Source organism: Tamandua tetradactyla, chromosome 14, assembly GCF_023851605.1.
Source record: "Tamandua tetradactyla isolate mTamTet1 chromosome 14, mTamTet1.pri, whole genome shotgun sequence".
In the NCBI taxonomy this organism is placed as follows: Eukaryota; Metazoa; Chordata; class Mammalia; order Pilosa; family Myrmecophagidae; genus Tamandua; species Tamandua tetradactyla.
In genome coordinates, this window is record NC_135340.1 from 22,789,591 (window position 1) to 22,813,020 (window position 23,430).

Genomic DNA, 23,430 nt, shown 5'->3' on the forward strand with positions numbered 1-23,430 from the left:
TTTGTTTTATCAGCATATATGTCTATTCTTCTTTGAAACAGCTCCCAGATTTATCAGAAGTCTGCAAATTTATGCTGTCCTAGTACCTGTCCCATTGCCCAGCATAGCACTAGGATCAAAATGGCGCCTAGTGATTATTTTTTGGTAGATTATTATACACTTTTTTTTAAGCAGTATTAAAGTTACATGTTAGACCAAATACATATCACATGTTGGACTGGATTTATGACTTTTTAGATCATCTAGTCTCCCTTCTGTTGATGTATGTGTGGAAATTCTATATTTTGCATTTTCCAAGCAAGCCTTTACCTCTGTGTACTTGTTCATTCTGCTCCCTGCGCCTGGAATGCTTTTCCTGTCATTGCCACGTTCCTAAATCACACGTAGCTTTAGGGGGTGCTCAAGAGCCACCCCCTTCATGAAACGCCTCTGATTCATCCTGTCTTCACACCCTCCACTCCCGACCACACCCCAGCAGACGCACACACACAAGCTAGAATTAACTTTCCCATCCCAACTCCTACAGTGCTCTGACTTTCTTCTCCAACAGCTCTCCCATATCTACCTTGTTTTGTAGCTTTTTTATGAATAGGTTTTTTAGACTACAAATTTCTTGACGAAAAGATTCATGTCCAATTCAATCTTCAATCTCTTGAGTGAGTTGCATTTAGTAGATGTTCAACATCCATATATTTTATATCTTTTCCTTACAACTAAAGCAATCAATAATTTACTGATAATGAATAATTCAAAGATATTTCTAATTAAGTAATGGTAATGATAAATGCATGCATTGAGTGGTTTAAGATAAACACACCTCTAGTTGGTTAGAATTTCCGCTATTTTTTAATGAATCTGTTCTATGTATTTAATTATATATTGAAAGTGTCAACTTTCAAATGTACTGAATGTAAAGCATAAGAAAAGTCTTAGTGTTTTCCCTTTACTGACACTTTTCCCAAACACCCAGATGTATCGTCTGGTCCTATGATGTTAAATTTTTCCACCTTTGGCGTCTGAAGCAGTTAATCCTTCCATCATTCATCCTTATTAGATAAGTCTGTTTATTGCAGTAACTCTCTGGGCAAAGCCTCTGCTGACCAAAACTTATAATTTAGCTGGTCAACCACAGAACATGTTCTATTCTTCACCCTTTAGGGAGGTCATATCATCTTTCTGTCACATAATAGCTACAGGATACCACAGAATCAAAGTTCTCTAATAATATGTACTAGTGTCTTCCTTGAATCCATATTTCACAACAGTAGTACATTTTACTGCAATCATTTAACCAAGGTGGATCAACTATTTCAAAACTTTTCTTGTTTCTCCCTCTAGTGGTCAATAATATTCATTGAAATGGAAAACCAGGGAAGGGTGAACATTCAGTTTGGGTGTACGTAACTATGAAATGTATTCAAATCTATGTCTCAGAATCTGAGAAGTAACTTATTTGGGATATAATTTCTTTAGCTGCAATACATAAATACGTGCTATATTGCTTTTCTGAATACTAGATATTTATATTTTATACTAATAATCTTGTAGACATGTGTTATATAATTAATTTCCTACTCAGAAAAAATGTGGTTTTCATATCAAATAATTTCATTTATTTGAATAATAAGTGTGACACTGGATAATTTTAATTTTTAAATGTTCCTCTATGAGGATATTACTTTGGACATAATAGGATATTGCATAGACTTTTTGCTATTCTGTAATGGTCCCCTTTCAATTTCTAATTTCTTACACATAAAATGTTATGAAAAACTTGTTTAATTAGGAATAATTTTAAAATTTCAGGATAGCATTGTAAAGTAATGAAATGGCCAAACGTGAGTGAGCCAAAGAGGGAATGTGTAGGTGTGGATTTCAGAGGTGGAACTACAGCCAAGTATTTCTCAATGAAAAAAATTTGTTTTTAGATTTTCATTTTTTTAAAAAAGTAGTAAATAGTGAATCATTTTTAAAGGAGCACTGTAAACATCATGACATAAAGTTTGGCCTGCTTTGCCAAGCTTCACAAAACAGTATTCATCTAAAAATTAGACCACCTTATTAAAGATAGGGTGATCATATAATTTATTATCCAAATAGGACACTTTTGAGAATGAAAAGGACACTATTAATAATGTGGGACAACAGAAATAAATTAGGACTGTCCCAGGCAAGTTGGAACACTTGATTCCTCTAATGGTCTCTAATTTATTAAAAATATACTTTAGTTTATTAAAAACTTAAAGCAACTTGTAGCAGCCCTTTTATATGTATTTTATATATATATATATATATATATATAAGCTTCCAGGTATTTTTTTTCTGCGTGGGCAGGCAGCGGGAATCGCTCTCTCCAGCATGGTACACGAGAACTCTGCCACTGTCGCACCTGCCTATATATGCATATTTATTTTATTGGTAAATCTTCACACACATGCATTCCATACATGGTGTACAATCAGTGGCTCACAATATCATCACATAGTTGTATATTCATCACCATGATCATTTTTTAGAACATTTGCATCACTCCAGAAAAAGAAATAAAAAGAAAAAACTCATATATCCCATACCCCTTACCCCTCCCTCTCATTGACCACTAGCATTTCAATCTACACAATTTATTTAACCCTTGTCCCCCTTATTATTTGTTTATCTTTTATCCATATTTTTTTTTACTCATCTGTCCATACCCTAGATAAAAGGAACAACAGACACAAGGTTCTCACAATCACAGTCATATTGTAAATGTTGTATCTAGGCCACTGAACACAGCTCACCAGTTTCTGATACTTCCTCCAGCCACTCTAATACACCATAAACTAAAAAGGAATATCTATATAATGCATAAGAATAACCTCCAGGATGACCTCTTCACTCTGTTTGAAATCTCTCAGCCACGGATACTTTATTTTGTCTCATTTCTCTCTTCCCCCTTTTGGTCAAGAAGGCTTCCTCAATCACTTGGTGCCAGGTCATGGCTCATCTGGGGATCTCTGTCCCACATTACCAGGGAGGTTTACACCCCTGGGAGTTATGTCTCACATAGAGGGGAGGGTAGTGATTTTACCTGCCTAGTTGGCTTAGAGAGAGACGCCACGCTGAGCGACAAAAGAGGTTCTCCAGGGATGACCCTTAGGCATAATTTTAAGTAAGCTTAGCCTGACCTTTGCAGCAGTGTTTCATAGGAGCAAACCCCACGATTGTGGACTCTATTGATTTGTCTCCATTGCTTGTGAGCATATCATAAATTCTCCAAATAGGGAAGTTGAATATTTCCTCCTTTCTCCCCAGTCCCACAAGGGGATTTTGCAAATACTTCTTTATTCACTATTCAGATTACTCTGGGATATATCAGGGCATCACCCTAACCTCAACAAACCAACAAAATCTCACATCCTATTCAAGATTCCATGCATTTATGGTGTTCAACTAAACTAGCCATATATATTAAATTAGGAAATGCACTATCCAAAATATAAATTTTGCGTCAAATAAACATCTCTCCCTTTGGTCTCACAGAGAAGTTGAAGTTTTAAAATATGGATGATATAGGGTACACAGATGGTTCAGTGGTAGAATGCTCAACTTCCACGTAGAAGACCCAGGTTCAGTTCCCAGGCCATGCACCACCCTGCCCCCCCCCACAAAAAAAAACCCTAAAATGTGGACAATATCATCCTTTACCCTACGTTCTGATTTACCTTAGTCCTCTCAGATCAGCTTCATTCATATCTCTACTAGCATCTGATCACTTTTTCAACTTGTAAAACAGTTGCTGCATGGGGCACTGCTGACTTTCATAGCTTCAGAACTCTAACTATGAGTCTCAGGTGTCGCCCTCCTTTAAGAAGGGAGGCAGTTGTGGAGTTTCATTTGTTTACACTGAAGTTGTTCCGTCTAGTACCACTGAAGGTGGCCTATAATACTATATAATATATGTTTACTATAATCTTTTTTGTGGGAAAACCAACTTGTCCCGTTTCCTGGTGACTTTCCCAGTTTTAAACTGGAACATCCTGTGTCCCAGACAAAATGGGAAAGTTCGTCACCCTGATAATCCCTTACGGATACTTTTTAGCAAGGTGGCATCTTCTCCTTGGCCTTGATGTAATGTCCAGCAGGACACCCAGGGCAAATCTCTGTCTCCTTGCAGGTCTCCTTCCTGACCTCTGCCCTAGCTCCGGCCTGCTTCCACCTGCCCCAGGGCACAGTCTTCATCCCAAGGATACCACTGAACTTGACCCTGGTGTCTGAGTATTCTTAACCTCCTGACACTGCTTCTGTGCCCCATTTACTTTTCATAAAGGTTTTTTGTTTGTTTGTTTGTTTTTTGGTATCACCAGTCACCCCCATTTACTTTTTTTTGCATGGGCAGGCACCGGCAAACAAACCCCATTTACTTTTGACACCTCTGTTGAGGTGGCCATCAAGCCTCATGCTACTGTCTGGGACTTGGTGCTGCCCTGGAATTCCCCTCTGTTCAACCATCTACACTGGAGCTTTATAGCTCTGGACTTTGTTGTGGAAAATGAAAACTAAGTCTTCATTTTTAGCGTAAGACTTCTTCCTTTACCAAGGCTTGGGTGCAGGAGGGAAATGAGAAGAGTAGTTTTGTTCTCAAAAAGAGGGTAATAGTATTAGGCAATCTCGTTAGGCTCCTTAAGTCACAAGTCAAACTGACTATGGAAATTATTACTTCACGAAATCTTTCACTGTGTTAACTATAAAAAGCTATTGAATGATAACTTAGCAAATTTTGTTTGTGGAAAGCAAAACACTCAGTGCACGGAACCCTGAGTAGGGCATGAGATTTTGTTGGTTTGTCCAGGTTGGTATGATGGCCTGATGGATCCCAGAGTGATTTGCCCGGTGAGTGGAGAAGTATTTGCGGGGTTCCCTTGGGGGAATGGGGAGAAAGGGGAAAAAATTCAACTTTCCCATTTGGAAAATTCCTGGTGTTCCTGCAGGCAGTGGGGACAACCAAATCAGTGGGTTGGGCCCTCGGCCTTGGGGTTTGCCCTTATGAGACTCGCTCCTGCGAAGGAGAAGCAAAGTCTACTTAACACTAGGCCTAAAAGTCACCCCTCAGAGAGCCTCTTGTTGCTCAGATGTGGCCTTTCTCTCTAAGCTGACATGGCAAGTGAACTCACCACCCTTCCCCCTCTAGGTGGGACATGACTCCCAGGGGTGTAAACCTCCTTGGCAACATGGGACAGAAATCCTAGGCTGAACTGGGACTTGGCATCGGGGGGTTGGGAGGACCTTCTCAACCAAAAAGGAGAAGAGAGAAATGAGACAAAATAAAGCATCACTGGCTGGGAGATTTGAAACAGAATCAAGAGGTTATCCTGGAGGTTATTCTTATGCATTATATAGATATCCCCTTTTTGGTTTGTGGTGTATTGGAGTGGTTAGGGGGAAGTGCCTGAAGCTGTGGAGCTGTGTTCTGGGGGCCGTGTTTCTTGAAGATGACTGTGCGGTGGTGTAGCTTTTGCAGTGTGACTGTGTGATTTTGAAAACCTTGTGTCTGATGCTCCTTTTGTATATGGTGTGGACAGATGAGTGAAAAATATGGATGGGAAGTGGATAAATGATGGGAGAACAAAGGTTAGAATGAAGTGACTGGACTGAAATACTAGTGGCTGATTTGAGGGAGGGGCAGGGGGAATGTCTGACTTTTTTCCTTTTTCTTTCTTGTTTCTTTTGCTGGAGAGATGCAAATGTTCAGGGGAATGATCATGGTGGTGAATGTGCAGCTGTGTGATGGCATTGTGAGCCACTGGTGGTAGCCATGTCAAGAATGTTTTCACGTCAAGAATGTTTTTATTTGTTTGTTGTTTACAATAAAAATATTTTTTAAAAAGCAAATGTTTAAAAGAAGCTACAAATTTTGTCCATAGAAAGTAAAACATATGGATCAAGTGATAAGCATTTTGTCTGCTACGAGGCTGATCTCGGCAATAGATTTCTTCCCCAGTACTAAACAGTCTATGTATCATCTCCACCTGCGAGTGGGTACCTCACTGTCTGATGGGTACCTCAAATTCAGCATGAGCAGAACTGAACTCATCATCTTCCCCCACAACCTTCCTCTTCTGTAAATCATTCTTCATCTGAACAAACTGTACTAGTAGCCAACCAATCGCAGAAGCCAGAAATTTAAGAGTCACCTTTGACTGCTCCCTCTCCCTCACCCCCATATTCCATCAATCTTCCACCAAAATGCTTCTCCAACCCCTCATCTTTGCTCTACCTTCACAGCACATATCCCGGTCATGTCACCATTATCTCTCACAGTACTGTCATAGTCTCTACCATTGTCCCTTTCCAATCCATTCACTATATTACAGTCACAAATATGGTGTCTTCTCCCTTCCCATCACCCTTAAAATAAAATGCAATATACTTAACATGGTCTATAAAGCCCAACATGATTTGGCCCTATGCACCCCTCCTGTTTCATCCCTCTCCCTAGCTCTCTGTCTTCTCAGAGCTTCTCTCAGTTCTCAAATATACCAGGGGGCCTTCTCACAAGGTGAACACTTTGTTGGAAGTACCACTCTCCCATCCCCATTACCCACCTAACTTCAAGTCTCGGCTCAGTTGTCACTTCCTGAGTGAAGTCTCCAGGATTCTCTGTTCTAGGTCAAGTTCCCTTTTATAAAAGTAAGCATGGTTGTCATTATTTGCCTAATACCTCCTGCTTTCCCAACTAATTTGGAAGTTCCACAAGATCTGAACCACATCTACTTCACTATCTATAGAACCAATACAGAACAATAAATATAGTTGACCAAAAAATGACCAATATTTACAGCTATCTCTGTTGAGAAATGGAGACATCAACTGGCTTAGTTGAAGAAGCCACTGAGACAGCACTATTAGATGCTAAATAGGCAACCCTCCTTTCCAGCAGATTGCTTGCATCTATAGCCCAGGGTGTCCTTTCCAGGTATAGTATAAAAGAGGGATGTCCAAAAATAGACCTCAAATTCCCTCTCTTAGCTGTCCCCCACCACGTAATTTAAGAGACCCCAGGCAAGCCAAGCCCCCCAAAGGACATGTCTTATCCTAGTGTGGCTGAGAACACCTAGTGTAAAAACGGTGTTCAGAAGGAGACTATGGACTGGCCTGGCAAACGCGACTGTGCTTTGAATTGCAGCCGAGATCATTTACCAAAATAATTCTCAGAATGTTAAAGGGGGGAATTTTAAAACTAGAAATGTAGTAGGAAGAATACATATTTTCAAATAGGAATCTGGAGTGCTCCTCGTGTTCTTATGATCTCACTGAAGTGGGAGGTCATTAGCTGAGCTTCGTTCCATAAGGAAGAGAACAAACCCTTCCAGAATGGTAGAAGTGAAGAAGGACTTCACCAAGGATGAGAATTAAAGCCGCCTCTTAATGGTTTTCCCTTCCCCTGGGGGTTTCCTGGTCTTCCAGGTCTTGATCTACTGCAGTACACATTTTCCTTTGCTTAAGAGCCTCAATATTCTATTATCTGCCATCTGAGAAAGTCTTTGTACCTACATTTTCTATGCAGATCCCTTAGCCACCTTCTTTCTGGTATCCACAGTGATATCTAAGGTACAAGACTCCTGATCTTGACATAGAAAGCATTTCCATGTGGAGGTCAGCCTGCAGGATGGTGGCTGGCTAAGAAAAGTAGAGGAGCAAAGGTCCACCAGCACATTGGGTATGTGAAATCTGAATTTCAGTACCATTTATATTTGGCAACTTTTAAAAATTACTATATGCCAGTTACATTCATATTTTTAATCTCATTTAATCTTAAAATAACCTTCCATTGAGTACCAGTAGCCATTAAAATAATGTTATAGATGTATATAAATTAATATACCGGTCTATTGATGAGAAAAACACTAATAACATTATTGAATGAAATTGTTTACCAAATAGAATGCATGATATGGTCCTATTTTCATAGATAGATAGATAGATAGATAGATAGATAGATAGATAGATAGATAGATAGATAGATAGATAGATGGATGATAGATAGATAGATGATAGATAGATAGATAGATAGATAGATAGATAGATAGATAGATAGATAGATAGATAGATAGATATAGATGTATATACCACAGTGTGCTGGTTTGAAAGGATGTATGGCCCCAGAAAAGCCATGTTTTAATCTAAATCCCACTTCATAAAGGCAGAATAACCCTTATTCAATACTGAATGTTTGAAAATGTAATGAGATCATCTCCCTGGAGATGTAATCTAATCAAGAGTGGTTATTAAGCTGGATTAGGTGATGACATGTCTCCACCCACTTGGGTGGGTCTTGATAAGTTTCTGGAGTCCTGTAAAAGAGGAAACATTTTTGGAGAATGAAGGAGATTCAGAGAGAGCAGAGCAGAACGACATAGCCACAAGAAACAGAGTCCACCAGCTAGCGACCTTTGGAGATGAAGAATGAAAATGCCTCCCTGGGTGCTTCATGAAACAGGAAGCCAGGAAAAGAAGGTAGCAGATGACGCCATGTTCAGCATGTGCCCTTCCAGATGACAGAGATGTCCTGACTGTGGTTGCCATGTGCCTTTCCACTTGAGAGAGAAACTCTGAACTTCAGTGGCCTTCTTGAACCAAGGTATCTTTCCCTGGATACCTTCGAGTGGATATTTCTACAGACTTGTAATTGGGACATTTTCCTGGCCTTAGAACTGTAAATTTAGCAACATATTAAATTTCTCTTTTAAAAAACCATTCTGTTTCTGGTATATTGCATTCCAGCAGCTAGCAAACTAGAACACACAGCAAAGGTCTAGTGGGCTATATACATTTTTAAAAGTGCTTTAAGATAAATAGGGGACATCTGAAATTTAGAGACCCTCAATAAAAGACCTAAGGCCAGATGAAAATAGAGTGGTCCAAAGGCTAATTCCAATGTCAAAAACTGAAAGGGGCTTCCTGTTCAACTGGCAAACAATACGAAATACTTATTTTCAAGAAACCCTCCTTCCTATATTTTAAGATAAAAAAAGTATTAAGAAGGTTATCTGTTCAGTTGTCTAGTTTTCATTAGTAGAAACTCATACTAAGTTTAAACATTATTTCTCCTTTATTTGGTACCAAAAAAATAAAGGCATGTGTAGGAAACTGCTCTTTAGGAAGTCAGAAACCATATTAATATTGCATGCTTCATTTAGTTTTAAAATTTAATATATAAATGCAAAACACTTTCCTTCCACAAAGTGACTATGTATAGTACACTGTAAAATAAGAGCATACTCCTTAAAACCAACCGTACCTTAGACCTGTGCTGTCCAAGGTGACAGCTACTGAGCATCTGAAGCATGGTTAGTCCAAACTGAGATGTGCTGTAAATATAAAATACATATTATGAAATATAGTATGAAAAAAAATTTTACAAAATATCTCAATGATAATTTTTATATTGATTACATGTTGAAATGATAATGATTTGAATATATTGAGTGCAGTAAGGTATATTATTAAAATTAATTTTAACTATTTCTTTTAACTTTCTTAATGTGGCTACTAGAAAATTTTAAATTAGTATTTCTATTAAGCAGCACTACCTTAGATTTTCACCTTTAAATAGTATCCTAGGTGAGGAGTAAGAATATAACACGATTCTTGTTTTCTTAGGATATTTTAGGCTTACAATTTGCTTTAAAAGAGAATCAAAAAGTGTAGAAGCGTTTACCAGTATGGTTAACAAAATGCAGAGCATGAAACTAATTTGCAAAAAAAAGCATATATGCATGTCTTAAATTCTTTCACAACTCTCCATCTTCATCACCACTAACCTAGTCCAATAACCTTCATCTCTTGCCTGAACTAATGCAATAACCTTATAGTAGATGTAGCAGATCCCCTTTGATACCCACTCATCACTCCTTAGCTTTTCCCATTATTTTGGTGCATGCTGGCCAGACGTCCTTCTTCTGGAAGCTACTTTTTTTGGCCAAAAGCTCTTTCTGGACACAGGATCCCACTCTGTCCATGCATGTGGCAGAAAGAAGTACCAAGAAGTTAATACCCCCCAAGAGTATTCTTCAGCCAATGACTGTCAAGAGTTGGTGTTTAACTACTCCACCTTCCTTGCCCCTTACGTAGAGTGACCTGGTAATGTGTTCAATGCTTAGTGAGAGTAAGCTTCAGCTACCCACAGCAGAAACTTATTTAATAATTCACTCATTATTTGCTCCAACCCTTCACTAGCTATCTTCACCAACACCCACCTGGGTTTCCTGGGATTATTTCCCAAAAAAACTACTTTTACTAGTATCCTTGTCTTTGTGTTTACTTCTGGGAAAACCCAGGCTATGGTAATTGGTCTCCCCATGTCTACTCTTACCTGCACCAATCCATTCTCTACCTCAAACAGGGCAACCTTTTAAACCATGACTTTGATCATATCAGTTCTTACTTAAGACCTTCCCATGATGTCCCACTGCTTTTAGGATAAAGACCATCCAATACCTTAGTTTCAAGTTTTGATGTCAATCCTGGACTGTTCTCTCTGTTTTACTACCTGAGTTCCTTTGCCATACCTGGGGACCATGCCATTCCACAGAATGGTTACACCTTGGCAATGTAAAACTCCAATATCCTGCACTCAAATTACAGTCTTCTGTACGTATATACACACACCTTATTCCACCTGCATTAAGACTTCTTCTCCCTCAGCCTCCCCTTTTCTCCCCATCTATCAAATCATGGTTTTGCACATTCCCTATTCAGCCCTAAACCCCCAACAACATCACTTCAGACACCCTCTTGTCAGATATTCAACTCAGCTGGCTTCCTTTCCTCGGAGAGTCAGCTCTGAATATTTTGGCAATCTACTTCTGCTTCTACACCCAGGTTGGAAGCAATTGTAACAGAGTGAGCTGCCCAGAATTTAAAATGTGCGCAGTAAGGTATTTCCCCCTTTCCCAGGAGAGCAGACCCACAAATAAGTGGACCCTAATCTCAAACAGACCCTTAACATAATTTGCTAATCTTTTAATATGTTTCTTGTTATTTTCATGGAAATTCCAACCTTTCAACACACTCCAATACCCCTCCTCTGTTTACTCTCGGAAGATTACTTTGGGTTTGAATTTGCAGAGAAACAATTCTATTCAAAGCCTTCATTCTTTTGCACCTGTTTCGAGGCCTACATTTTAAGTTGTACTCCAAAGCCCAGCCTTCTTTCCCCCGAGACTGAACCTGAATCCTAGGACTTTTACGATCAAAATCTACACTGACTTCCCAGCCTCACCTCCTGCCTCTTCTCCAGATACACCCGGCTTGCATATCCAGAAACCCTGTCTAGACATGGAGAGGATCTGGGACACCTTGTGGCAGACTGTGTCCAATCAGGTCCTCTTCTGAGAACAGATCCCAGGAAAGAATCCCCTGAATAAAGCTGAATTCCTGTTTCCAGGAATGCTGTCATAACAAAGACCGCACCTTAGGAAGGTTAGGACCCTAACCTAAGCTATAAACTGTGGAATGAAGTTGGAAAGTCATGAGCCAAAGATTTTAATGAATGAGGAGACCCAATGAGGAGGGCAAGAGCAGATAGGAAGTTGAATAAGGAAACAGACATGGAGCAAGAAATGAATTAGGACGAGGGCATCGCCCGTCTGCCTGATCTTTGTATGGTTGCCTTCTTGCTGTCATTCCAATCACATTAAATGTCACCTACTGAGAGGCCTTTCCCTACTGCCCCAACTAGACTAGCCATTTAGTCACTGATCACATTTCCATGTTTTAATACTTTGCGTAGCACTGTAGTGTTAACCGATTTTTCTCTTAAGTACTTACTCGTTTATTGTCCACCTTGTTCCTAGAATGTAAACTCCATGAAAACAAAGCTCTTCTTATTTCCTCTGTATCCCTTGTGCCCAGAACAGTGCTTCAAATTTTGGAAACCCTCAGTAAATGCTATATAAATTTATTGCATTTGAGAAACACACCACACTTCCAAACGCTCCCCAGGTGATTCTGATCCAGGTGATGTCATCCCAGGAACAGTGAAAACTATCTGCATTTTTGTTCCCACTGCTGGGAAGTTGGGGATGATGAACAGGGATCTCAAAAAGTACAAAACCAGGCCAGACAATAAAGAACGACTCTTTTGCTACCTCTTTAGGCATACTGTTGCCAAGGCCTAGAATATCCTTTCCCCAAGATTCCTAAGCTATTCTATTCAGGTATCACCTTCCTTAATAACTATAAACATCACAAGCAATTACTTTGAATTATTCACTTTTCTTTCCCCAGTCTCAAACACCATCTGTCACATGTTACATACTTAACAAACAGTTCTTGAATTCCATTGTGCAAAAATTTGCTCCAGCCCCCTGAACTTTCTGGTGCTCTCTGTTACAACTTACAAAATATTAGTAATAGCTATCTTTTATGTTGCACTTACCACCCACCAGACACTATCCTACAAGCCCTTACATATAGTCTCTCATTTGATCCTCACACAAATACTTCAGGAGTGGTAATTTTTTCATTTACAAATGAGGAGATAGAGTCAGAGAAGTTATATCTACACGGTAAGTAGCAGTGCTGAGGTTTGTACCTAGGTTTTTTTCCCTCCTATCCTAGACTACCTTGTGTAATCAATTAAGCAAGCAGTGCATTAGTATTTCTAGTTTTTGTTTTGGCAAACTTGTTAGACTAGGAGAGGAGATGCCCAACTCCTATATTAACCAACCATGGAATCTAGGACAAAGTCTTAAGTATCTTTTCTTATGGGTCTCATTCTCTTCACCTATAGAATCAAGGCTTAGACAAATATCTCCTTGGCTCCTTCAACTCTAAAATGTATATGCATCTATGAATTCCTAGCCTTTTGAGCATTTGATTAAGCAAAGCCACCTACTTCTACATTTCAATATACTTCATACTGTGGTTGCACCAAAACCACGTGAAACACTTCCAATTTCCATGAGTTCTTTTCTTGAAATTACCTGACTTGAAATATGAAAAGTGAACTGAATGTAGCCATAGCACCAAAGACACAAAAGAGAAGTTACTTCTTCAAATACCATATATTTCCTAAAAGAGTTGTGTTAGAGTCCTCTAGAGAAAAGAACCAAGAGGAGAGATCTATAAATATGAGATTTCTAAAAGGGTCTCACACAACCGTGGGACTGGAAGAATTCAGAATCCTTAGGGCAGGCTGTGAGGCTGGTGGCTCTGATGAGGGGTCTGGATGAATTCCACAGGAGGGGCTCGCTGGCTGAAGAAGCAGTGGAGTCTCTCTTCTTCCTTAAAAGCCTTCAACTGATTGGATTACTCATGGGGGGGAGGGCGGGGGAAGCACACCTTAGTTGATTTCACATGTAATCAGCCACAGAAGCAATCAGCTGACTGATGATTTAGTCAACCAGACATGAAATAACCTTGCAGCAATGGTCAGAGTTGCTAATGAGAATATTTCCAAAGGAAGTTGTAGAACTAAATTTTAGATCATCTAATAGTGATACCAGTCCCTGTGCATGTTAGTTTTGGGGGGGGGGGGGGAGGGGAAGGGGAAGGTAGGAAATAAGCACTAGTCCCTAATAGAGTTGTTATTTATGAATTTTACTAATTCTAAAATTATGAAATAGAGAATGGAAGGAGAGGAGGAAGAACCTGGTCAAATCCCTTTTAAATTGATGAGCGTACTTATGCAAGCTTCAGTTAGACCTTACTACTTATCATAACCTGCCAACCACAACCATTCCAGCCATCCTAAAGAACAGCTAGGGCAATATGTAAGATTCCACAAGGGTTCCATGCACTAGAGTAACTTTCCAGAAACCTACAATCGCTAGATGGGTCCCTGGTTCAGATAAGTCCTGAAACTTAGCTCAGCCTCTCCAGAACATCAGATCGTTCCATCTCCCTACCCCATATTAGTGACAGACCCTCCCAATATGAAAAATTTAGAATGGCCATAGCCCAAACGCCTCTAATGAGAGGGATGGAAAGATCAAAGGTGGCGGTGGAGTATACAGAGAAGATAAGATTTAACAAATGAATATGAATGCTGAATTATTAAATTGATGTCTCTTTTAGTCTCCAATATTGTAGAGCAGCTAGAAGTAAAAACTAAAATTGTGGAACTGTAACCCATGCCAAACTCTGAAATCTGTTCTACAACTAATCGTGGTGCTGTGAAATTTATAACTTTTTTGTATATATGTTATTTTTCACAAAAAAAAGAAGAAAAAGAATTCAATCGTGATGATAAAAAAATATTTTAGCCTCCTATATTCTAGAGCAGCTAGATGGAAAACTATGAGAGGATCGTATGGCAGCCCATGACAAACTCTGGGGTCTGTCCTGTAACCACTTGTTGAGGAGTGCTTCGAAAACTATTGCTTTTTTATTTCTTTGCTTTGTATATATGTTATACTCTACAATAAAAAAAGTTGAAAAAAATTGATGAGCATAGGGCGTTGTAAGGAGTCATTGGCTCTTTTCTTGGTGAACATCTGTAATTATTCACTTAACCTCTCTGTGTCTATTTACTAATCTCCAGAACTAATAGGTTTGAACTAACTAATATATCAGATTGCTTCCAAATCTGTGAATTAACCCAAAGGGTATGAAAACCTGTCTAAAAATCCCTTTTTAAATGCAATAGCAAGTTTAAAAACAAATCCTTATCCTGAAGCAGAAATCAGTTCTTTGGTTGAAAGTCGCAGGCACAAATAATTATGAACTAAAATTTAAGCCTATTTTAAATAAGACTACAGTCTAATACAAAAGCTTTAAAATTCTAAGTCTAACACAGAGTAAATAATGATTTTGACTCCTGAGCTCCTCCCATGGTTTTTATCTATTTTCTCCCCCTGGCGGTGAAGAGAGAGAGAAGAAATCAAGCAGGAAGAAAATCAGGACATTGACATCTGTGCAGAGGCTAATATTAAAAAGTTCAGAGATGGATTGGAGAGACGAAAATTTAAAAGCAAGACTCTGTCAGTAACGGCTCATAAATGTATTACCTGTGCTGTAGAATTTTCTTAAAATGAGTTTGTCTTCTAGGACATGGTGTCCAACTCAATGTTCTCCCAATTATTCTCAACAGCTTTACAAATGCAGATCATATTGCCTGTCAGTTTTCATCTTTCTGAACTAATAATATTAATGTTTCGGATCTCACAATATTAATATCAATTTCCAATTTAATGCAAAACATGTTTTCGGTTTTCTTTCTGACCATTTTCTCTGCAGTAAGATTAGAATAAACTCATTTTCAGATTCTATTTTTTCCATAACTGATATTTACCAACTTCCTATGTACCCAAAGCCATCCGTTCATATGCTAATGGACACCCTGGAATGTAGGCAAAGTGGGTGCCTGGTTGGATGACTGAATATAACAAAGTATCTTTTTAAATCAGTGTTTTAACTCCTGAAATGAACTTTTTTACCTTAACTGGAATGACTTCGTTTATGGAGTTTTTAAAATCCCCCTTAAAATGGAGAAATGAATATGGTATGTAAAAATTTTTTTTTCTATTTTTGTTTTATTTTTCTGTTGTATTTTTATTTCTTTTTCTGAATTGATGCAAATGTTCTGGGAAATGATCATGATGATGAATATGCAACTATGTGATGATATTGTGAATTGCTGAGTGTATGTGTTGGGAATGTTTGTGTTTCTTTCTTGTAATTTTTTTTTAATTAATAAAAATTTTTAAAAAATCAATTGAGAATTTAGTAGATTGAAATGCTAGTGATCAGTGAAAGGGAGAGGTAAGGGGTATGATATGTATGAATTTTTTTCTGTTTTGTTTTTATTTCTTTTTCTGAATTGATGCAAATGTTCTAAGAAATAATCATGATGATGAATATACAACTATGTGATGATATTGTGAGTTATTGGATATAGATCAAGAATGGAATGATCATATGGTAAAAATGTTTGTGTTTGTATATTGCTATGTTGAATTAAAAAAAAAGCCATCTGTAATACGAGTTAAAAAAACAAAAAAAAATCAATTGATATGCATTTCATATGTTACTAGAATAAAAAATTTTAAAAACTAATTGACCATAAAAAAAATGGAGAAATGATTTGAAGAAGTAACACATCTCTAACTCTACCTCAACAGCCGCCCATTTCACAGAAACAGGAACCAAGAGAAAGAAAGGAGACCTCACTGACTACTTAAACAATAGTTTCAAGGTTGGGTAACGTCAGCAAGAAGAAAGGCAAATGAAAGTAAGACAGGACCACCAATTTTGCCTCTGTCCTTAAAGAGAAGATTGCTGAGATAGAGTCCGTTTGGCTGCCCAAGGCCATTTGGCATGAAGATACCACACTCAGGTAAGAGGCCCTGGGTCAGCAAGTTTATCCAAGCGCTGTCATCTGAACAGATCCTTTAGGCTTGCTCCAGATCAGTTTCCAGAGGTCCCTGTGGCCCCCACACCAGCTCGATGTTCCCAGACAAGGTGAGGTCTTCCTGATAGCCACTTTAGCAAGGTCTCAAAATGACCATATATTTGAGTATCTGGAGGACAGAGCTTCAGCCTAAATAGAAAGATGTTTAGATTTTTCAGAAAGACCTGGGGAGTACTGGGACTCCAGAATTCAGTAGAGATGCTCTAGGGAGAAAAATACCTGGGCTGCAGCATTAAAAGGGTGAAATGAGGCCCCTACAGACCTTAAAATACTATAGCGAGTTGAAAAAAAATAATAGGTACATATTTATTGAACACATACTATGTGCCATGCAGGGATCTAAGTAATTTATATGCATTATCTCATTTATTCCTTATAAAAACTGATTGAGGGTTAGAAGGTAAAATAGGCTCAAAGAATTTAGTATCCAGAATTACAGAAATGTTAGGTGGGGGACGTGGGATCCAAACTCAGGTCTTTGCTGAACTCTGACCTACTGCTTTATACCCAAGTGCTTTAAAGTTATTTATAAGGTTTTAAGAATAAAGGAGTTTCCTGGTTATGTACAACAAATCAAGTTTCTAGGAAACCTCATATGGTATTCATGACTTCTCCCAACATTGACAGTAAACGTTTTACTGTTTTTTTAAACTTGCTTTACTAGAGAAGTTGTAGGGTTACAGAAAAATTGTGCATAAAATGTAGAATTCCCTTATAGCACCCTATTTTTACTTTGCTTTTGCTTAAGCCCTGCATTATATTCAGATGCCCTTTTAGAGCTCAGTGATACAATTTTAAAAAAATCTTCCCTGTAACTCAGGTACCCAGTTTCTCACATACGCATCTACAAAGGGGTGACAAAAACACACACGCACACACCACAGACATACACTCAGTGCCCATACACACTCTCCACAGATAAACACACGCACAGAGGTACCATACACAAATACATACAAATATAACCACACACACACACCACAGATATATACACGCGGAAATCACAGACACACAGTATTGGAAATTCTCCAAGGGATTGTGTCTCTTCTTGTCTGTTATACCCAGGTTTCACCATATTCATCATAGCACTGTCCTCTCACCCACTTCTGCTGGCCTCCTCTCTCCTCCCACACCATCCAGAGAAGGAACACAAGCCCTCTTTTGATTCCCCAACACAAGACTGTTGTGGGTTAACAGGGAAAAGAGCATTACACCACATCAAAGCATAGCAAATGTGTTAGAATTGAGTATTAGCTATTCCTATTTTGAAATCCCCTGTGTCATTTCTACTTCTCAGAACATCTCATTGGCCCTTTCTCCTCTTCAGGCCTCCTAATGCCCCACCACATCTTTCCCGTCCCCTTCTATGAAGACCTCCTAACTTCTTCTCCTCCCTCTTCTCATGGTACCAGCCTCTACCTCAGGTTCCCACTGTTTGATTCGCCATTGCCCATCCATTCCACTCCCTCTAACTTTCCTTTTTATTCCCAGAGCAGATGACTATAGCATTTTCCTGAAGAAAGAACCATTTATCTACGATAGTGAAAATTTTTGCAACTCCCTTAAATGCCACAACTAACTTAAGGCAGTTGCAGTTGTGAATATCAATGTTTTTATTTCTTCTCTCTATATATTCTTAGAATGCTTTTCCTTAGTGAAAAAAAAAAGCATCATTAGTAATTTCCATTCTTGGGAAATTTCAGTGTATCAAAAACCAGTTTGTGAGATGATTTGACATAGCCATTTTCCAAAAACATTCTCAAGTATTGATTTCAACACTATAGGAACTGTTTTCTGACATAATCAAGATATGAAATATTTTAGATAATTAAATATTCTAATTCAAGGAGGATTATCAAAAATGCTATATACACATTATCAATTTTCAAAGAAGTAACATGGAACAGGGGTGGGGTTCCCCACCTGCCACAAGGGAGGAACCATGGTGGGGGATGTGGATAAGTATGAAATTTAACCCTTCTAAGCCTCACTTTCTCCTCTATTTAAATATTTGCCTCATAGGCTTTTTGAGAAATAACGTAGATTTTTTTTGTTTGTTTGCTGTATGGTGGGGTCACATTTCGTTATTTTTCCATGTGAGTATCCCGTTATTGCAGCACCATTTGTTGAATTTTTGTTTGGTTTCTGTTTGTTTGTTTCACTGGTTTGTTTTTCTGCGGGGTGGAAATGCATGGACTGGGACTCGAACTCAGGTCTCCCGCATGGCAGGCAAGAATTCTACCACTGAACTACCCTCACGCCCCCAAAATAGACATTTTTATATAAAGTTCCTTCCATATAATAAGTCCTGGATAAATACGAATTCCTCGACTTCTCTGTGTCCTTTCTTCTCCAGGTAAGAAAGAACTATTACTATATTCTACAAAGTATTCTTTGTAATATTCTTTCCTCTTCACTGGCAGTTCTGAAGGCATTTTACAATGTTATGATTCTCTAGGACTCCCATTATGAATATCAGTTCTTACTGTTAGATGCTGAGTGAATACTAGATAATAACATTTACTACATACTGTTAGCTCACATGAGAAATCTAATTATAGGTTCCCATGAATACTAATTAGCAACATATACTGTTGATTTTGTTATCCAATTAGCAACATTTGCACCAATCAAGTCTTAGTCAAGTAAAACTGATTCTACATTCTTTATTATAAAGAAGCTGTGCCCATCAAGAAAAGTCAGACTTCTGATTAATGTCTAAATAAAAGACTTTTAGTTACCTAAGTTAATTACTTAATAATTGCCAAAATATCCCAAACTTTATTTCTTTCACATTGACTTCATTTCATCTGCAGTATTTCCATTTCTGATGTTTAAATTGATCTGATCTTAACTCCTCATACATCATAAAAATATGAGCCTTAGAGAAAATATTATTCGATTTACGCTATTGTAGAAATACTGTGTTTGGCATTATTAAAATATTGCCATTTGGGCTATTGTAATGCAAAAATTATCATTTCAGCCTCTACATTAACCTTTTCCTTTGCTTCTTTTTTGTTGTTTTCACTGTTTCTCACTTCACAGGTAATTATGGATCTGATCAACTCGAGTGATTACCTGATCAATGTCTCTCCTTTAGTAAGAAACAGCACTCGCTTTCCAGATCCTGGCTCAAAAGCCAGGTCCATCATTGCCCTTTCCTTGTTGGCATCATTTGTAATCGGCACCATCACCAACGGCCTCTATCTATGGGTGCTAAGATTCAAAATGAAGCAGACTGTGAATACTTTTTTATTTTTTCATCTCATTCTTTCATATTTCATTTCAACATTGATTCTGCCATTTAAGGCCACCTCCTACCTTCAGGACAATCACTGGAGCTTTGGAACAGCCATGTGCAAGGTCTTCAATGGAGCCTTATCTGTGGGCATGTTCGCCTCTGTTTTCTTCCTCTCGCTCATCAGTCTTGATCGTTATCTTCTCACTCTTCACCCGGTGTGGTCACAGCGACGCCGAACCCCACGCTGGGCTTCCAGTGTTGTCCTGGGAGTCTGGACTTCCGCCGTTGCCCTTAGCCTACCCTACTTGGTGTTCAGAGAGACACATGATGACCCTAAAGGTATTGTGATCTGCCGAAATAACTATGTTTTGTCTGCTAACTGGCAAAGCAAAGAGATACAAGCATGGAGGAAATGGATTCATGTAGCCTGCTTCACCGGCCGCTTCCTGCTCGGTTTCCTTCTGCCTTTTTTCATCATCACCTTTTGCTATGGAAGAGCCGCCCAAAAGATGAAAGAGAGGGGTCTGGTTAAGTCCAGTAAGCCCTTCAAAGTCATGTTGACTGCCATCATCTCTTTCTTTGTGTGCTGGATGCCCTATCATATATACCAGGGTTTAATGCTCACCAAGAACCATTTGCTATCTTTACAGTTTACTCTGATACTCACAGCAATAACCGTTTCTTTCAATACTATCTTTTCTCCCACACTGTACCTATTTATTGGGGAGGACTTTAAAAGAGTTTTCAAGAAGTCCATTCTTGCTCTGTTTGAGTCAACATTTAGTGAGGATATTTCAGCACAAGGGACCTACAACCTAAATTCAGGAGCATAAATCCAAACTTAGATCCCTGAGCAAACATGGGTTCTTCATCAATTGTACCACCAGAGATACACCCTCTGGTTTCATACAATATAGACCCTATACTAGAGAAGTTTCTAAGCTGTTAGATTTCCAAATATTAAGCAGGGTTGTAAGAAAGCAAGCAATAGGTGATTATTGCAAGTGCAATTCTTAACCTCTGATTTTTGAGGCTATAGGAATATCAATTTATAAATGCCAGTAGTATCCATGGATCTGAATTTTCTGTCACAGAATCTTCTAGGAAATAGACATATGGGCAGAGAGCCCCCTCTTTATTTAGATAATACCTAAATTACCTACCTGGTGTGGACAAAATTTAAGATGGATATGATAAGGCATCGTCTTTTCATCGTGATGTTAAAATATGAAGACAACTTTATTTTTTTGGGGGGGAGGTGCATGGTCCAGGAATCGAACCTGGGTCTCCCACATCAAAGGCAGGCACGCTAACCACTGAACTATGCGTGCACCCCTAAGACAATTGTGTTTTAATGTTTTAAGTAAAAAGACATTTTTAAGAGTCTCTTTTCAGTAACTATAGGTTAAGCTGTCTCTGAAATATGAGATTAAAACTATTATAAAGCTTAACTTCTACCTTGTTAATGTTATTGTATATTTAATTTTAGAATAACAATAGCAGTAATGATATTGATTTCTTTAGTTTTCAAATTTTGCTTCAAGCTTTGCATAATACATTACAGCACCTAAGTTAGGTGGGAACACATAGCATCACTGACCTGTATCTTTGTCTTTTATTTAAACTTTTCCTATCTAGTTAGTTCAAATGATAGAGCATGGAGATATTGACACCATGACCCACACTCAGTCCCTCAATACGCCAGCTAACTTAGCCGAAACCATTCCAAAGTACAGACATATAGCCTACACAGCAATCCTCAAAATGGATGATGTTAATTCCGAGTAGTTTACAGAAATGAAGGGAAATTAACAATCATTGCCAATTTTTTTTTTCCTGAGGGAAATTTACAGTGGTTTGATGCTGCAGAAATCCTGCTAACTGACTTGGCATCAGGGCTTTCTTTAGCAACTGGGGCATGTTCTCTCTCACTTTGAATAAGAGGGACAAAAGCTTTGGGTGGATGAAAACTTTCATTTCCCTATTTCAAGCTTTTGGAGCCCGAATACTTTTCCTGATGATGGAAGGGAGGGATTGAGCCAGGCTGTGGCTCTGAGTGTCCCTGCAATGGAAAGAAGAGAGTGCTTCTTTCCCTCTCTAAACTCTCCCAGATCTTGACAAACCCACAGAGGTTTTATGATGCAGGATTTAAGAAAGAAAAATTGTTGGATAGAACATATGATTCTCTGAAACAATAATTGTGCTTTAGAAACATAGCAGTTACAGAGAGGGTCCTTTGTCTCTCTACACAAACCTGCTACAGTAACAAACAAGGAACTTGCTCTAGAATGCATGACTATTGTGGTGTTTGTTAGCAATAGGCTGTGAGTCCTTACGCCCATATAAAGTTATGATCTAAATTGTCTTTTTTCTTCAAGTCTAGTTTTGGGGCTTTTTAATGTAGCTTCATTCTTTTTCTCTCTACTATCAATTACAGTATTCTTTTCCATAACTTTATACACAATGGATATCCATTAAAAGATATTTACTGAAAATTGGATAATCACAATATAAGATTTAGAAAATAATTTTAGGTATGAGCTAATAATATTAAACCAGATTTTTATTTTTTTAAATATTTATATCTCACTTATCTTGTACCCAGGCATGATTCAAAGTGCTTTTCAAAGAGTAGTTTACTTATTTAGTCCTACAGCAACCCTATGAAGTAGGTCCCATTATTATCTTTATTTCACAGACTATAAAACTGAGTCACTTGCTCAAGGTTACATGGTAAGCCATTGGAAGAGCCAGTATAAAAAACTCAAGCAGTCTGATACTATAATCTATGCCCTTAAGGACTACATTGACCGCTCAAGGTCACCACGAGGCGGTAGCAAGGTTGGCTTTGAGCCCAGATCCACCTGGTCCATTTATTTCACCTGGAGACACCTTCTTGGCTGAAAAACTCAAACAGAGGAACTAAGGAATGTCAGGATCCACATAAAGAGTGAAAATTAAAATGGCATTCAACTTGTAATCAGAAAAAAATGGGTGGTGGCCTGGCTTTGTCTCTAGCTTGGAATTTTCTTTGGGGCAAGTTATACAAATTTTCTGGGCCTCAGTTTCCCTATCTATAAAATGGGGGTATCTGCAAATGAGATCATGAATATGAAATTACTTCCAAAATATAAAACACTATATAAACATAAGATGTTATTGAGAGAAGTTTTTTGTTTGCTTGTTTGTTTTTTGAGAAGCCACTTTTAAATTTTAAGAAAATAGGATATAAATTTAAGAAAATTTCCCAATTTTTTTCCTTAAACTTCCCATAAAACTGTGGTTAACTTTCAGAAAATTCACTGGTTATACTTGTGTTGATCTCATCAGTTGCCTCACTGCTGTGAATTTCCAAGACCTAAGAAGTTGATAAACAAGGAATATTGGGGTATGGGAAGGTTTTGGTAATGGGAGGTAGTGACAGTAGCACAAGACTGAAAACATAATAAAGAGTACTGAATTACGTATTTGAATAACGTTAAAGGGGGAAATTTTAGGTTGTATGTATGATACTGGAATAAAAATTTAACACAAATATAGGATTGAAAAAAAAAACCCATAGGACTGTACAACTCAGTGAACCCTATTGTAAACAATGGACTAAAGTCAATAGTACAATTATAAAAATGTTCTTTCATGATTGTAATAAAATTACCACACTAATGCAAGGTATTCATAACAGCATGTAATATGGGAACTCATGGAGACAGTGTTTCAAAACAATGTCCTACTAGCATCCAATTATATAAACCTACTTCTTTTTATCAGTATCAAATTGGCTCAAGAACCA

The 23,430-nt window shown here is 38.2% G+C and overlaps 1 protein-coding gene across 1 annotated transcript; it reads left to right on the forward strand.

Moving 5' to 3' along the window:
• The first annotated feature begins 19,450 nt into the window (after positions 1 to 19,450).
• Positions 19,451 to 20,784, forward strand: GPR33 (G protein-coupled receptor 33). Its single transcript, XM_077126500.1, has one exon. The coding sequence runs from the start codon at positions 19,451 to 19,453 to the stop codon at positions 20,471 to 20,473; it is 1,023 nt and encodes a 340-aa protein (XP_076982615.1). The 3' UTR covers positions 20,474 to 20,784.
• Positions 20,785 to 23,430: the final 2,646 nt, after the last annotated feature.

Excerpts from the sequence above, each read along its gene's own strand:
- GPR33 (XM_077126500.1), top strand. The coding sequence starts at position 19,451 with ATGGATCTGATCAACTCGAGTGATTACCTGATCAATGTCTCTCCTTTA.